This window comes from Berghia stephanieae, chromosome 4, assembly GCF_034508935.2.
Source record: "Berghia stephanieae isolate SIO BIC M18660-M18661 chromosome 4, UCSD_Bste_1.3, whole genome shotgun sequence".
In the NCBI taxonomy this organism is placed as follows: domain Eukaryota; kingdom Metazoa; phylum Mollusca; class Gastropoda; order Nudibranchia; family Aeolidiidae; genus Berghia; species Berghia stephanieae.
In genome coordinates, this window is record NC_088363.1 from 4,932,695 (window position 1) to 4,950,677 (window position 17,983).

The 17,983-nt window shown below is 39.0% G+C and overlaps 1 protein-coding gene across 1 annotated transcript; it reads right to left on the reverse strand.

Annotated features, from left to right (window-relative positions):
• Nucleotides 1-5,583: 5,583 nt before the first annotated feature.
• On the reverse strand, nt 5,584-15,905 carry LOC144971914 (uncharacterized; the record flags this gene model as incomplete). The annotated part of the gene is given in 5 exon segments (XM_078912987.1): nt 5,584-5,996; nt 10,722-10,963; nt 13,409-13,669; nt 14,205-14,384; nt 15,741-15,905. Coding segments are annotated over 5 exon segments (1,159 nt in total), but the record flags the coding sequence as incomplete, so codon positions are not given.
• Nucleotides 15,906-17,983: the final 2,078 nt, after the last annotated feature.

Consider the following 17,983-nt stretch of genomic DNA (forward strand, 5'->3'; position numbering starts at 1 on the left):
TCGTATGTGAGATTCTGAAAAAAAAATGGTTTTGGATAATTTGACAAGTCGATAAATGAATAATAAATATTCTGGCCAAATATTTTTTGGGAAAAATTTGTTAAGTCAAGATTTGAGTCGAGTTGGGATTCTTAACATTCCAATCTCATAATTGGTGGAGCATCTTCAGCTGTTCATGTTGATGCTGTGGAACTTACCATCACCATCACCACCACTACCACTACCACAACTACCATAGCCATCATCACCACTAACACCATAATTTACGCCGCCGCCACTACCGCTACCACCAACACCACCACCACCACCACCATCATCACCACCACCACAGCTAGCCATCATCACCATACCATCATCACTACCACCATCATTACCATTGCCACAACTACCATAGCATTCACCACCACTACCACCATCATTACCATTGCCACAACTACCATAGCATTCACCACCACTACCACCATCATTACCACCAATAACACCACCACCACTACCACTGCCACAACTACCATAGCATTCACCACCACTACCACCATCATTACCACCAATAACACCACCACCACTACCACTGCCACAACTACCATAGCATTCACCACCACTACCACCATCATTACCACCAATAACACCACCACCACTACCACTGCCACAACTACCATAGCATTCACCACCACTACCACCACTGTCACCATCATTACCAACAATAACGCCACCACAACCATTACCACAACTACCATAGTCATCATCACCATTAACACCATCAATACCACCAAAAATACCATCACAACTACCATAGCATTCACCATGCATCACTACCAACATCATCATCATCATCATCATCATCATCATCATCATCATCATCATCATCATCATCATCATCATCATCATCACATTCATCATCATCATCATCTCATCATCATCATCATAACCACCACCACTGTCTTCTTTATCATCATTACAACCACCAGCACCACAACCATCACCACCACCACCACCACCACTACAACCACGACCAACACCATCACCACAATCCCCCCCCCCCCCCCCCCTTCTTCTTCTCCACCACCCCGAACCAATCACCATCCGCATACCAGAATCCGGTGCCAGACCGAGAACACTTCCAAGTCATTCATGAACATATTCCCCATTCCTCATGTTATTATTTTGATTAGCGCTTCAACTCAACTGCACGCACGTCTTTCCAGCAGTACTCACTCAGTCTGTCGTGCGTAGTCTGGCAAAATGCTTTTATGTACATTTTGGACACATTTTCTTTTACGTCATGAATGAAGAAATGAGGGTCGAATGAATCAATGAAGGAATGAATGAAGGAAGGAAGGAAGGAAGGAAGGAAGGAACGAAGGAATGCAGGATTGAATGAATGAAGGAAGGAAGGAACGAAGGAATGAAGGCATGAATGAATGAATGAATGAATGAATGGAGGAAGGAAGGAAGGAACGAAGGAATGAAGGATTGAAGGAATGAATGAAGGAAGGAAGGAACGAAGGAATGAAGGCATGAATGAATGAATGAATGAATGAATGAATGAATGGAGGAAGGAAGGAAGGAACGAAGGAATGAAGGATTGAAGGAATGAATGAAGGAAGGAAGGAACGAAGGAATGAAGGCATGAATGAATGAATGAATGAATGAATGGAGGAAGGAAGGAAGGAACGAAGGAATGAAGGATTGAAGGAATGAAGGAAGGAAGGAAGGAACGAAGGAACGAATGAATGAATGAAGGAATGGATGAAGGAAGGAAGGAACGAAGGAATGAAGGATTGAATGAATGAAGGAATGAAAGAACGAAGGAATGAAAGAATGAAGGAATTAAGGAATGATAGAATAAAAGAATGAAATAATGAAAGAGTGAAGAAGAAAAGGAATGAAGGAATGAAAGAACAAAGGAATGAAGGAATAAAAGCATGTAAGAATGAAGAAGTGAACGAATGAAAGAATGAATGAATAAAGGAATACAGGAATGAAGGAATTAAGAAATGAAAGAATGAAGGAATGAAGGAATGAAAGAATGAAGAAATGAAGGAATGAAATTGACGTCATTCAGCTCGTTGTTACTGCTGGTATTTCTTTTTACAGCCAGTCAGGTGATCAGCAATCCTCCGGAGCCACGAGGCAAAATGGAGACGGAGTTTATCCGATAGTCTTCGTTACCTCACTCAATCCTAGAGATTTTTGCTACTTTTCGAAATTGGAAAGAAAATATATTAAAAATGAGCATGTACATAGATAGTTTTATTCAACTAAAATAAAATAATAAATAATAAAAAATAAAATTCCCTTTATTCATCCCCAAGGGGAAATTTGTCTTTAGGGTCTATTCCAAGGGAAGACTGGAATAACCCAGGCGTCAGCCGCAGAGCAGCGCCGCAAAGTGAGCTCGGGCGAGGTGACTTGCTCAAGGCCACACAACGCAGCGGCGGGTGATTGTACTCGGTACCTTTCGGGTAGTAAGCAAAGACCGTACCGCTGAGCCACGCTGCCCCTTACAACTGACATGTAAAAACTAACAGCAATAGCTTTGATATTCGTATAATTTGTCTCATAAAAATGTAATGAAAAAATAAGCATGGAGTAAAAGTGACCTGGGGAAATTACGGATATAGTCGGTGTTAGGGTTGAGTGAGTTAACGTGTATAGCCGGAAACTAGAACGTGTCTTTTGACGTCATTTGTAGATGGAAATCATGTAAATGTTGTTTATGTTTGTAATGTATATAATGTTGCTGGTTGAAGCTCGAAGAAACAAATAACAATGTGAAATTGAATGTAAGCTTCAATTTAATAGACGAAAAAAAAAAAAAAGAAGATAAAATGGACGTTTCTGGTTTCCCCTTTATCAACAAAACAGGATAACAACGCCACTATCACATTATCTCATTCGTCTGTAGTGTTTTATTCACCCTGTTTTGTTGATAAGGGGAAACCCGAAACGTCCATTTGATCTGTTTTCGTATATTAAATTGAAGCTTACAGTCAATTGGACTCAGTAGTCTGATGTCACGCCGCCCGGCAACGGTGGCCATCTTGGTTCTAAACAAAGAAAATCTTTACTTTTTATTCTTAATGTTGGCTAGAACTTTTCATTTGCCTTGTGATTAGAATGTGTAAAAGTCAAAATATTATCACATTTATATTTTTTTTCCCTCTGGATACGCCGGAGAAATATTTCATAAGGGCGTCCGCCATTGTTCCGATAGTTTAGAGCCAGTGCTACTAAGTTACCATGCGTCATTAGGAAGGAAGTGACGTTACGACTGTTGAAGAGTATTTCACACATTGTTTTTTATGTGTAGATGGAACGAAATCATAGATAGGTATGTGCTTGGAAGTGTGTACGTATTTGTCATCTTTTAGAGGACAAATAATGAATAGGTTACAATTTGAATCATAAAGTAACATCATTTTTAAAAATAGCAGGATGCATAGATAGTTCGAAGATGACGTCACTCAGGTCTTTGTTATTATTTTTTGCCATCCGCGTTTATGAGTACTTCTCACTAAACTGAATTAACCAGACTATAAACCTTCAAGGTTACACACAGTTTTGTGTGTTGGTCCGTTATACTTCCGGATGGCAATGTTATGAGCTTCTTAGCCAAGCGCATACTATCTATAGACAGATTCTAAGATTTACAGGACGTAAAAGAGCAAGGATGAATGATGGTCTTTATTGACGACCAGGTGTACCACGCGAGAATGACTCTACCAAAAAAAAGACTCTAGAGTTAAATTGGCGTACGGGAGGCACACTGTAGATTCAGTCTCGCGGCCGCGAGGCTAACTCTAGAGTCTGTCTCGCGTACGCCGATTTAACTCTAGAGTCTTTTTTTTGAAACCATCCTAAAATTTGACTTTTAACTTATTAACGACAAAATATTTTTTTTTAATTGAAAAAAAAGTACAAAACAACAGCTTCGCAAAGTAAGAGATGAATTCACAGTATTTCCAAAAAAAAAATAATAATTTAAAAATCTAGTGCTGACACGGTAGTTGTTGTGTAGCACGCGAGAATGGCTCTAAAAATAAAAGACTCTAGAGTTAAATTGGCGTACGCGAGGCACACTCTAGAGCTAGTCTCGCGGTCGCTAGGCTAACTCTAGAGTCTGTCTCGCGTACGCCGATTTAACTCTAGAGTCCTTTTTGGCGATAGAGTCATTCTGGCGTGCTACACCGGCATTTATCTAGACGAGAAAATAAGATAGCATCACTCTGAAACCAGAAGATCATTTACACAACGCATGTATTCAGTCCCCCGGAAGAGTGATTTTACACTTCCACTGAGATAAGAACCAGTATTTTGACAACACGTGTTTCTTCCCTATAGATAGTATGCGCTTGGCTAAGAAGCTCATAACATTGCCATCCGGAAGTATAACGGACCAACACACAAAACGGTGTGTATCCATGAACGTTTATAGTCGGGTTAATACAGTTCAGTGAGCATTACTCATAAAGGCGGATGGCAAAAAACAATAACAAAGACCTGAGTGACGTCATCTTCGAACTATCTATTACATTACAATCCGTTGGTTGACAGAAAGACAAGACTACACAATTAATGGTCGAAGGGAAGTAACACACTTAATTACAATCAGTCGTTGGGTACATAAAGACAACGTCATATAGGCAAAGGGAAGTAACACGCTTATTTAAAAATATTGGAAATTTGTCTCCCTTTAATGTGTGATTTGGTTCATTTCTCTCATTTTATGTAATAATATTATGTAATGCGGAGGCTTCCTGTCTCCAGTGTTTTGTTCAGTTTGATAATGAGATAGTTCTGAACACTACGTCTTTTATTTTGTGTAATAAAAATATAGTCAAAACATAAATAATTGGAATCGTAATGATATAGTTTAGAACATGTATTTATTTTGCATTATTGGTGATGGTGGTGGTGGTCGTTGTGGTTGTGGCACTCGTAAATCGTGGTGGTGTGGTGGTTGATGATGATGATGATGATGATGATGATGATGATGATGATGATGATGATGATGATGGTGGTGTTGATGATGATGATTACGATGACGACGACGATGACAACAACGACGACGACGACGACGATGATGATGATGATGACGATGATGATGATGATGATGATGATGATGATGATGATGATGATGATGATGATAATGATGATGATGATAAATAAGACTTGGTAATGTCCATCAAAGGAAGACATTCTACCTCGATAGAAGTAGTGTCGTCAAACAGTAAAGCATCGTGTCCATTAAAAACGTGCTAAGAACTCTATCAGAACCACTGGGCCTGGGAACTCCTCCCAGACACGTTTCCTCGACGGGGTCACGACTGTACTCTATCACCTCTACAGCCTGCCAAACGGCCTTGACCGAGTAAGCCACGCCCTCTATGACCTCATCAGACAGGAAGAACTCAACAGGCATAGTGGTCTCTTTGGTTCCCTCGGAATGCGCGGAAAATTCGAAAATACCCGTTGGTTCCATTTTAAACTGGTTCTTCTTATCTCCTGCGTGTAGAACTCCACTGAATCTCTCACCAAATGTAATTTCAAGGATTTTATCTCGAGGTAATTTGTATTCGGGGCAAGTTTTGTGTAAAATTGTCCGATTTTTAAGCGGTGCACTATTGATTAAGTGAACTGTGACCTTACCAAATAGTTTGTTGTAATAAGTACCGGTGTATTTTTCTAACTCCAAATAAAACTGCTGTTATTCGTAAGATCATTGCACAAAATGGCATCTCCAAGTTTTTTGACATCATTCAGGCTATTTTTAGGTCGGTTTGGATAATTGCACGCATTTGATTGGTCGATCCAGGAAGGGAATCCTAAAGTGGGGTCTACTATAAAGGAGAGAAGTGTTTTGATTTCATTCTTGGTATTCTGTGGCCTGGCAGGACCGTTTGTGGTGGCGAACACAGCCGTGCCAATGTCTGGAAATAGCCAAGTCACGCTAGTGAAACCGTACAAAGAGCCCGCATGCCAAATACGTCGGAAACCTGAATAGAGAGACGGGGGGGGGGGAGAGGGGGGGGGGGGGGGGGGGGGGGGGGGGGGGGGGGGGGAGACATAATAGCGAATCCAAAATAGTTGATTAACTCTCTCCTTACCAGCTATTTTCAGGATATTCCCCAAAACTTCGCACCCAACTAACTCAAAAATAGATTTTTATCACTCAAACACAATAGCAGTAAGTTCTTGCGATACATATTTTCTTTAGCAAAACATGCTCTACAACACACTGTTCATTTTCTTTAAATTTTATGATATACAAGAGATATTTGAATAAGAAAAATGTTGATTGTATTGTAACGAATGTGACGATTTTCCTATAGTTGGTAAGGAGAGGGAAGTTGATTTACACTTCTAAAACATGGAAACATTATAAATATAGCAGAGAAAAAGACCATAAAAAACAAGATTGGATGTAGGTACCACACATCTCTTTTCAATTTTTATATAATAAAATAATATTGCTGAAAGCATTAATATAGCATCATAACTCGAATCACTGCAGAATCTAAGTTATAAACATTTACAGAAATATACTTTGCTGAAACATTACTTCGATTCAGACTCACATCGCAAGACCAACCATACAAAACTGCTAGCCATACACACACATTCAACACAACACACAACACAAACCAAACCTATCTTGCTTCTCATACCATCTACTAAAATCGAAACAAATATGTTTTAAGGGAACGTTTTAAAAAATAGACAAAGATTCTTTTTCACGAATGCTCTGCGGTAAGGCGTTCCAAATAGAGGGTCCGAAATGAGAAAAGGATCTCATTCCAGCATTTTTCCGAATTCGAGGGACAACTAGTTTTGTGGAATCACTGGCCGAACGTAAGGGGCGGGGTTTTGAATATCTTTCAATTAGTTCTGAAAGGTAGGAAGGGGCAGTACCTTCAAGACAACGATACACTAAAACACAAGCTTTGAATTTAATTCTTTTCCCAACAGGCAGCCAATGCAGGTCATGAAGTAGAGGTCCGGCAGAGTCGCACCTACGCTTCATGAATACTAGTCTGGCAGCGCTGTTTTGGACAATCTGAAGACGTTTCAGATTGTATTGCGAAACGCCAAACAACAGAGCATTACAATAATCCAATTTCGATAGTACGAGGACACAACCAGGTGCTTGGTCACATCCTCAGATATGAACCGTCTAATGGAAGCAATCTTTTTTAGTTGGAAAAAGAGAGATCTAACCAAATTATTAACCTGATGCTCCATCGACAGTTCAGAGTCTAAGAATGTGCCAAGGTTTTTCACTTTGTCAACAATTTGAATAGAGGCATCCCCCAACTTCAAATCTGTTTCACTTTTCCACTTCCTGTTCCCCACATACAGCACCTCCGTCTTATCATCATTCAGTTTCAGTCTGTTCTCATTCATCCATTTCTTAACACTTTGGATACAATTTTTACTATTGGCTGATACTTCTTGTAAATTTCTCGTATTGGAAACGCAGTACAATTGCGTATCATCAGCGTATTGATGGTAAGACAGACCATAACTTCTGATGATTTTAGGACAGAGGGCCAACGTACAAAACAAAAAGAACGGGTCCAAGTACTGAACCTGGGGAACCCCACAATCAAGAAAGATTTCCTCCGATCTATATTCATCACCGTAATAATCTGTTTACGATTGAACAATATGACCTAAACCAATCAAGCGCTGCACCAGACACGCCATAAGTAATTTCAAGACGTTTGAGAAGAAGATTGTGATCAATAGTATCAAAAGCAGACGATAGGTCAAGCAAATTCAGCAAAGAACATGAACCATTGTCTATAACAGAGAGGAGATCATTAACAACCCTAACAAGTGCGGTTTCCGTCGAATGATGTTGCCTATAAGCAGACTGAAATTTTTCTTCAGACAATTATTTTTAAGATGAGACAGTAATTGTTTCAAAACAAGCTTTTCTAAGTCTTAGAGAGAAAAGGAAGATTAGAGACAGGGCGATAGTTTTTTAAGTTCTCTTTATCGAGATCAGGTTTTTTCAAAAGGGTTGACATGGGCAACTTTGTAAATGTCTGGTACAGCACCTGACTGCAGCGAATTATTAACAATACATGTAAATGGTGTTAAAATTAAATCAATGCACTTTTTTAGAATGGCAGTATTTATGGGGTCTAAATCACAACTTTTAGTTGGAGACGACATAATGCAATCACATAAGTCAGCTTCAGTAATCATTGAAAAATGTGTTAACGAATCACATGAAATGTGTCAAATGTTGTATGGATCGATTCAGACGACAGTTCTTTCCTGATGCTATCCGTTTTTTCTTTAAAATATTGACCAAAGCGAGTTGGTAGATCTGCACGATCGATTAAAGATGGAGAGCAGGTTGCGTCTGTTGTCCAGCAGTTCCTTGGTCAAGGCAAAGAATTGTCTCGAACGTCCCAATCTTATCTATTATATTTAAAAAATAGGTTTGTTCCGAACAGCCAATGTAAAGTTTATATCATCGAGTACAGAATTACTGGCAAATCTAAAAATTATAAAACTATTTTTACAGACAGATATACGAGTAACTTGCAAACATTTTTTTAGAAATTTCAGACTCATTCTATCGTGCAATGACTCAACTCAGTACGAAGAAAATCTGCTAGGCCGTGATACTCAGTCCTTTTTTTATGTTGAGTTTCATTGCGAGTATAATTAATTTATTATACTCAATTCTAGCATATCCACAACATAAATCGATGACGTAATTGTAAATCTCTCTTGATACTATCAAGTAATAATGATAATAATAATAATATCATCCGCCACAAATGATGATGACGTAATTGTAAATCTCTCTTGATACAATCCGGTAATAATAATCTTTCTAATCTATTCTTTAAAAAAAAACAGGGTTGGGGAACAACAATGTTCTGTAAAGTCAATGTTAAATTTTTATCATCGAGGATAGAAGCATCGGCAATTCTAAAAATAGAATACAGGAAAATAGAAAGTATAATAGACAACCGCCTGTTCCTAATAGAATTTATTTCTTGGCAAATATCGCGGGTCCTCTACTAGTTCTCTAAATATATTATAGAATGTGTCAAAGCTGATAGAATCTGTAGACTGTAAAAAGTAATAAACAAAAATTAATAGAAACAGCTTCAAAATGCCCAAATTACCAAACACCTAACGTTTCATTCGTGTTTAAAACCCTTCTTCAGCCGACAACCCCCCCCCCCCCCCAAAAAAAAAAAAAAAAAAAAAAAAAAAAAAAAAAAAACCAAAAAAAAAAAAAACAAGAAAACAATTAAAAAAAATACATTACTAAAAAAAAAACCCAGACCGACGACGAAATATTTTCACACATCCTCCGTGCTGAATAATCTTGGAATGTTCTTTTTTTGCAGTTGTTATATTCATTGTTGTTTATAACATATTATTGATAAAACAGGAAAAATTGTGCTGCAGTGGATTCCAAGTCATGTAGGTATATATGGAAATGAAATTGCCGATCAACTGGCCAAAGAAGGAGCCCAGAAGGAACAACCGAAGTCGTCAATCACTTACCATCAGCAAAAGAAAATAATAAAGCTAAAAATAGACAAAGAAAGGAATGACACACACCTAGAACACAACAAGCAGGATCCAATCCATGCCATTCAGCGAAGTAGCCAAGTCACTCTATTCCGCCTCCGAACAGGACACAATAGACTAAGAGGACATATGTTTACAAAGCTAGGTATTGGAACAACCCCTTATTGCCCATGTGGAACCGACCATGAAACCACTTTACATGTGCTTATGGATTGCCCATTATACAACGTGCAACGTTCGAACCACTGGGTCACCCCTACAACACTCAACACAAAGCTCTATGGTGAGGCTGAGGACCTAAAGCGGACCACAGACTTCATAGCAGACATCGGACTGCAGCCATAGATGTCCATCAGAGGAACAAAGAAGAAGAATAATGTGAAGGGTTATTTAGGCCAACTGACCTTTGAACTCTGTGTGTATTCAAATGTAATATCTGGAATTGACTTATCCTTTATCAAACATTATTTTGAATATGTCTACAGAAAATACTTGACACAATTACTATTAACCGATGTACATATCTGTTTATAACCCCCCGCCCCCATATGCTAATTTTGTAAATTATTTAAACTGGTCTCCTCAAATATAGATAAACAGAAGTATCCAAGTCAACCTCATTGATAATAATATAATAATAATAATAATAATAATAATAATAATAATAATAATAATAATAATAATAATAATAATAATAATAATAATAATATAATAATAATAATGATAATAATAATAATAATAATAATAATAATAATAATAATAATAATAATAATAATAATAATAATAATAATAATAACACAGTTGTGTTCGCCACGACACTGGACTCAGGTGTAAATGAGTATCTGGCTATAGGCAATGGCTGATATTGTAAGAATATTGATACAAAATGGACGGCTAACAGGCGACTGGTACTGTGTGGAATGGAAATATGGTTCCATATGGCCTGCTGAACCAAAAAAGAAACACCAGAAGCGCATTGAGCATGGTTAAAAACCATGGATATGCGCTATATAGATGTTCATAATGTTTATTAACATTTAATGAGCTTTTACTTCACGTCGTAGTATCACGGAAGTTCTATGTTATCCAATGTGTTTGTTATTCAAATTATATAATCCAATGTAATTTCTTCCCAACTACGTCATCAGCCATACCTCTGTACGTAGATTGGAACCATCCCAATCCATACGCGAACGTCAGTTCCGGTTGACGAAATCTGGGTCTCAGCTGATTGATGATACATGGAGTGACCGGATATTGCGTCATAGCGATGACGTCTGGGGGAATGATTTGTTCACCGGAAGGAGAAACTCCTTGCTGAAGAAGCGTCTGTAGCCATCGAACCATGTCACGTGGGTTTGACGCCAGTCCGAGGGCTGGAAGAAATACGGGCAATCTGGATTGAGAGGAAGTCGAGACCGTTGGTTTTAATAGATTGTTCGAAGATGACGTCACTCGGGTCTTTGTTATTGTTTTTTTCCATCCGCGTTTATGAGTAATGCTCACTGAACTGTATTAACCTGACTATAAACGTTCATGGACACACACAGTTTTGTGTGTTGGTCCCTTATACTTCCGGATGGCAATGTTATGAGCTTCTTAGCCAAGCGCATACTATCTATAGACACCTAGATAACCACGCCATAATGTAAACAATGACAGTGATTGGTAAACACAGCAAACTACGCTGCTTTTATTATCGATGGTAGATGTCTAAATAAAATGGCAACTGTTCTACCGCTTGATTAATAGACACTTAGATAACCACGCCTCTCGGACAGTCGTCATAATGTAAACAATTGCAGTGATTGGTAAACAAATCAAACTACACTGGTTTTACTATCGATGGTATGTGTCTAAGTAAAATGGCAACTGTTCTACGGCTTGATTAATAACCACTTAGATAACCAGATAACCACGCCTATCGGACAGTCGTCATACAATGAAAGTGATTATTAAACACAACAGGCTACACACGTTTTACTGTCGATGGTAGATGTCTAAGTAAAATGGCAACTGTTCTACCGCTTGATCAATTGATCCAACACAGAAAACTATGTGTAAATTCAAACGTTTATAATATGATCGAGAAAATCGTGTGATAACTAGTCACCCATTTGGCGGTATGAAAACAACACTGATCAGAGAGATGTCGATTTAATTAGCATTGTTATTTATAAACAACCAACTATGTTTGTCCGAGCATGTCCGAGTTTGTGAAGGTGTGTCACAAATTCCCTGTTTGATTGGTCAAAAATCTACTGGTTAATCGAATGAAGCATTTATATGGCGCAACATCCACAAAACATGCTCAAAGCGTTGTGCTTAACAAAGTATTCCCAGATAACAGCATCACATAACATGTAGGACAAGATATGACACCCATTAGGCGATATAAGGCCATATTTTTTTTTCGAAAGAGACAACACTGTTAACGGCCAGGTACTCATTTTACACCTGATGGGCCCAATGGCTCTGTCAGGTCTGGTGGAATGTATTTTATGATATACTTGAGTCCTATCCAAAGGGTAACAAGTAAAATTGTCATTATCCATTTCACGCCATAGAAACAGGGATAAACTCCGGCTCATTGGGGGAGGGGGGGGGGGTGGGGGGTGGGGGGGGCAGTGGCTCTGAAGGACTACTTTTTTATTTAAGAAAAAAATGGACAGATACCGGAATAAGCTATGATGCACTGGTACGATTTTTCCATTATCAAACATGTATGGCTGGGCTCTAGAATAAACCTGGTCACTGCTGAAGTTGTAACGTGTCTAAGTTAACGTTTTTTTTTCTGATCCCCCTGTCCATCCCGCTGTCATTGGGTAGCTGGATCTTTCAGGTCTGGCGAAAAGTACTTTGCGATAGACTAGCATCCTAGTCAAATGATAGCGAGCAATTGCAATTGTCTGTTTTACGCTATAGAAACTGGGATAAATTCCGTCCGGCTCCAATGGCTCTGAAGGACTATACTTTTAAAAAATAACAAACCCATAGGGAATGAGATTAGCCGAAGAATAGCGTCATTGATTGGACGTCACCCATAGTCTGTGACGTCACCGGCGGAAAAGTTATTAGAGAGAGGACGTCATGTTAGTTGTGCGCATGCGTCTCTCGTCCTCGTCCAGCGAGGACGAGAGACGCATGCGCACAACCAACATGACGTTCTCTCTCTAATAACTTTTCCGCCGGTGACGTCACAGACTATGGGTGACGTCCAATCAAGGGACGCTACTCTTCCGCTAATCTCATACCCTATTGACACATACCAGAATAAACTATGGTGCACTGGTACGACTTTCCCATTATCAAACATGTACGGCTGGGCTCTAGAATAAGCCTGGTCACTGCTGAAGTTGTACCGTATCAAAGTTTTTTTTCTGATCCCCCTGTAATTGGGTAGCTGGATCTGGCAGGTCTGGCGAAAAGTACTTTGCGATAGACTAGCATCCTAGTCAAATGATAGCGAGCAATTGCTATTGTCTGTTTTACGCTATAGAAACCGGGATAAACTCCGCCCGGCTCCAATGGCTCTGGAGGACTATACTTTTAACTCTCTCCTTACCAGCCATTTTCAGGATTTCCCCCAAAACTTCACACACAACTAACATAAAATAGATTTTTTATCACTCAAACACAACAGCAGTAAATTGTTTGCGATACATAATTTCTTTTTTCAAAACATGTTCTACAATACACTGTTCATTTTCTTTAAATGTCATGGTGTACAAGAGAAATTTGAATAAGAAAAATGTTAGTTGTATCATAACGAATGTGACGATTTTCCTATGCGTGGTAAGGAGAGGGTTAAAAAAATAACAACCCATTCAATGACACATACCGGAATAAACTATGGTGCACGGGTACGACTTTCCCATTATCAAACATGTACGGCTGGGCTAAGGAGGCCTGGTCATTGCTGAAGTTGTACCGTGTCAGAGTTGACGTCATGCCCAGGGGTTTAAGGATCCTGGCTTGGAGAGCGTCTTCGTAACTCTGATTGGCCAATACCTCGATCACGTGGCCAGCCAGGCTGTACATGAAATTGCTGTAGATGAAACCGTCTCGGAAGGGAGCTTGGATCGGTAAGCATGACATTGCTCTGTTATGTGGGTGAGAAAAAAATTGTCTCTTTACTATCCTCCTCCTCCTCCTCCTCCTCCTCCTCCTCCTCCTCCTCCTCCTCCTCCTCCTCCTCCTTCTCCTCCTCCTCCTCCTCCTCCTCCTCCTCATCATCATCATCATCATCATCATTATCAACATTGCCGTCGTCGTCGTCATCACCACCAACACCGCCACTGCACCACCACCACCACCACCACCACCACCACCATCATCATCATCATCATCATCATCATCATCACCACCATCATCATCATCATCATTATCATCATCACCATCATCATCATCATCATCATCATCATCATCATCATCATCATCATCATCATCATCATTATCACCATAAGTATCACCTTCACCACCACCACCACCATCATCATCACCAACACTACCATCACCCCTACAATCATAACACCACCACCAACACCACAACCACCATCACCAATATCACCACTACAACCACAACAAACTACCACCACCACCATCACCATCACCGTGATCACCTTTGGCAGATATACCTTGACAGATTCTGCAGACTAAAGTCATCAGGGTAGCCAGAGAAGAGAGCCAGATCGGCCCTGGCCAACCCCATCCGATGTGACAAAATATCCTTGATCGTAGTTCCTCTCGACCTTTCCAGGTCAGGGAAAAGGTCTTCTCGCTTCAGAATGTCCTTCACTGGCGTGTCAATAGTGTATCTGAAAAAATACCCCAACATGTGACCCATTGAATTAAAACGTATTAAGTTGAGGTGACTATAATGTCACCCACCGTCTCACTAACCTATGCGGCTATGTGGTCGAGTGGTATGACACTCGCTTTCGGATCAGAAGGTCCTGTGTGTTTGAGACTCGCTCAGCGCATAGTTTGAGTCCTTGGAAAAGACTATTTAATTTTCTCACTTACTCATGTGTAAAATGAGTACCTGGCCGTTAACAGCGTTGTCTCTGTTTAAACAAATGTAATATCGCATAACAAGCGTCATGTCTTGTTCTATATGTTAAGTGTTGCTGTTAGTCAGGGACCCCTTGTAAAGCGCTTTGAGCATGTTTAGTGAATATTGTGTATATAAAAACTCACTTAAAGCTCCCTTAACATAACTCATTGTTTTTATATTGTCAGGAGGACTGGTTACACACTTCCATTAATTTTGAACCGGAAAAGAGGAAGTTGTAACATCACGACTTCACTACCCTCTTCTAAATTCATTTTGGGGGTCTGATTCATCCTGATGCAATTCCTTAGTGAGATAATAAATCACAAATGCTTGTAATATAATTTGGATTTTGTTAAATATTTTCATTTTTTTTTTTTATATTGGACTTTGATCCAGTCGAGTCCCGCTCTTAGCGTTACATAGTCGAGTCCTTGGCTGTTGGCTAGGGACCACTTGTAAAGCGCTTTGAGCACGTTTTGTGGATATTGTGCTTTATATATGCTCCCTGTGGCATGTGGATCACTGCTAAAGTGTACTTATTTGCAAGTCTGATAACCCAAATTGTTATGGCTCATTGTTGTAATGGAAATACTCTCAAACCAACGCAAAAAAAAAAAATGTCCATTAAAACAACGCTAAACCAAGTCCATCATTGCGTCCGGCTATCAGACCTGATAATATATGCACGTTGACCATTGCTCGTTTCATTCTTACTGATTTATGGCTTCTATTTAAAAAAAAAAAAAAATATATATATATATATATATATATATATATATATATATATATATATATATATATATATATTTCCCACGTTTAGTTTATAGTGTAATTGTTCCTTTTTTCATAAACCATAATAATAAATTTAATCAGTACTAGAAGGAAATGTAGGTGGTTAAAAGGCATGGGGTAAACCAAGGAAGTCCTGGATAGGAAATGTGGAGGCAACAACTGGCAAAAAAAAAAATAATAATAATCGACTGCTCGGTTATGGCCATTGAGACTGAAGAATGGCGTTCCACGACATTCAACCTCTGTAAGGAGACGGAACTTCGGTTAGGTAACGTAATAATAATTTTGATTTCAGGTTTTGCCTGAGTGCGGCGTGAGTACTCACCCTTCCTTGGATTCTTTCAGCAGCATTAGCAAGAGAGTGGACGTGAACGCCTTGGTCAATGAAGCGATGACGAAATTGGTGGACTCCTTCACGCCATCTTGTGACGTCATATTAGCCACGCCCATCGGTTGAATCCACCAATCAGATCCCTTCACAACAGCTACACTGTTCAATTTATTAAACACATAATTTAATTGTGAAGTTAACAATTCAGATTTTTATTTGTTTGAAAAATGGACGTTTTGTGCCTTAATATTCTTCAACCAAAAACGATCAATGTAGAATGTAAAAGATTATACAATGCTTGTCATTTATAGAGATAACACGTTGATGGTGATGATAATGATGATGATGATGATGATGATGATGATGATGATGATTATGATGATGATGATGATGATTATGATGATGATGATGATGACGACGATGATGATGATGATGATGAAGATGAAGATGATGATGATGATGATGATGATGATGATGATGATGATGATGATGATGATGATGATGAGGATGATGATGATGACGACGATGGAAATGATGCTATAGAAACCGGGATAAACTCCGGCTCCATAGGCCTAATGACTCTGAAGTACTAAACAGTTTGACAGTATAGAGAAGTAATAATAATAATAATGATAATAATAATAATAATAATAATAATAATAATAATAATAATAATAATAATAATGATAATAATAATAATAACGAAAACTTATATAGCGCTATAACTCCGAGACACCAGACTCTAAGCGCTTAAATTACAAATTACTTTGGCTGAAAACATAACCATTGACACACACAAGCACACACACACACACACACACACACACTCACATACACACACTCACACACACACAACACAAACCAAACTTATCTTGCTTCTCATACCATCTACTAAAATCGAAACAGAAATGTTTTAAGCAAACGAGATATGTTTTAAGCGAAAAATAGAGAGCGGCGGAGACTGCCTGAAGCCTGGGAACGTGAAAATACTAACGAAAGAGTGATAATGGAGAGGCTTCGGATGGGAAAAGTACAGACAATTGACGATTCTGGTACAAACCCTTCATCAGCACAACAATAAACAAAATAAACGTTGAAAACAAATAAAATGATAGGATTGTAAATTTATATCGTCTGTACTCTGTGATGGTTGGAGTGTGGATATAAATTTACAGTCCATTCAATGTATTTTTTTTCAACGTTTATTTCTTTATTGTTGTGCTGACGAAGGGTTTGAACCCGATACGTCCATCGTCTGTGTTGTCCACATCCGAAGCCCCTCAGTATCACTCTTTCAACTGTGTAGATAGAATGAAGATGACGTCACTCAGGCCTTTGTTATTGTTTTTGCCATCCGCGTTTGTGAGTTGTTCTCACTAAACTGTATTAACCAGACTATAAAAGTTCATGGTTACACCGAGTTTGTGTGTTGGTCCGTTATACTTCCGGATGGCAATGTTGTGAACTCCTTGGCCAAGCGCATTCTATCTATAGATAGAATGAAGTTGACATCACTCAGGTCTTTGTTATTGCTTTTTGCCATCCACGTTTATGAGTAATTCTCACCAAACTGTATTAACCCGACTATAAACGTTCATGGATACACACAGTTTTGTGTGTTGGTCCGTTATACTTCCGGATGGCAATGTTATGAGCTTCTTAGCCAAGCGCATACTATCTATAGATAGAATACGCTTGTCTAAGTTCACTACATTGCCATCCGGACCAACACACAAAACTATGAGTAACCTTGAACATTTATAGTCTGATTAATACAGTTTAGTGAGAATTCCTCATAAACGTGGATGGCAAAAGCAATAACAAAGACGCAAGTGACGTCAACTTCGTTCTATCTATAGATAGTATGCACTTGGCTAAGAAGCTCATAACATTGCCATCCGGAAGTATAACGGACCAACACACAAAACTGTGTGTATCCCTGAACGTTTTATAGTCAGGTTAATACAGTTCAGTGAGCTTTACTCATAAACGCGGATGGCAAAAAGCAATAACAAAGACCTGAGTGACATCAACTTCAGACTATCTGTAGAAAGTACGGTGCGGCTATGTGGTCTAGTGGTATGACACTCGCTTCCGGGTCGGAAGGTCCTGGGTTCGAGCCTCGCTCTCGGCGCATAGTTGAGTCCTTAGAAAAGGCTCTTTACTCACATTCTCTCACCGTACTCAGGTGTAAAATGAGTACCTGGTCGTTAACAGCTTTGTCTTTGATCGAAAAA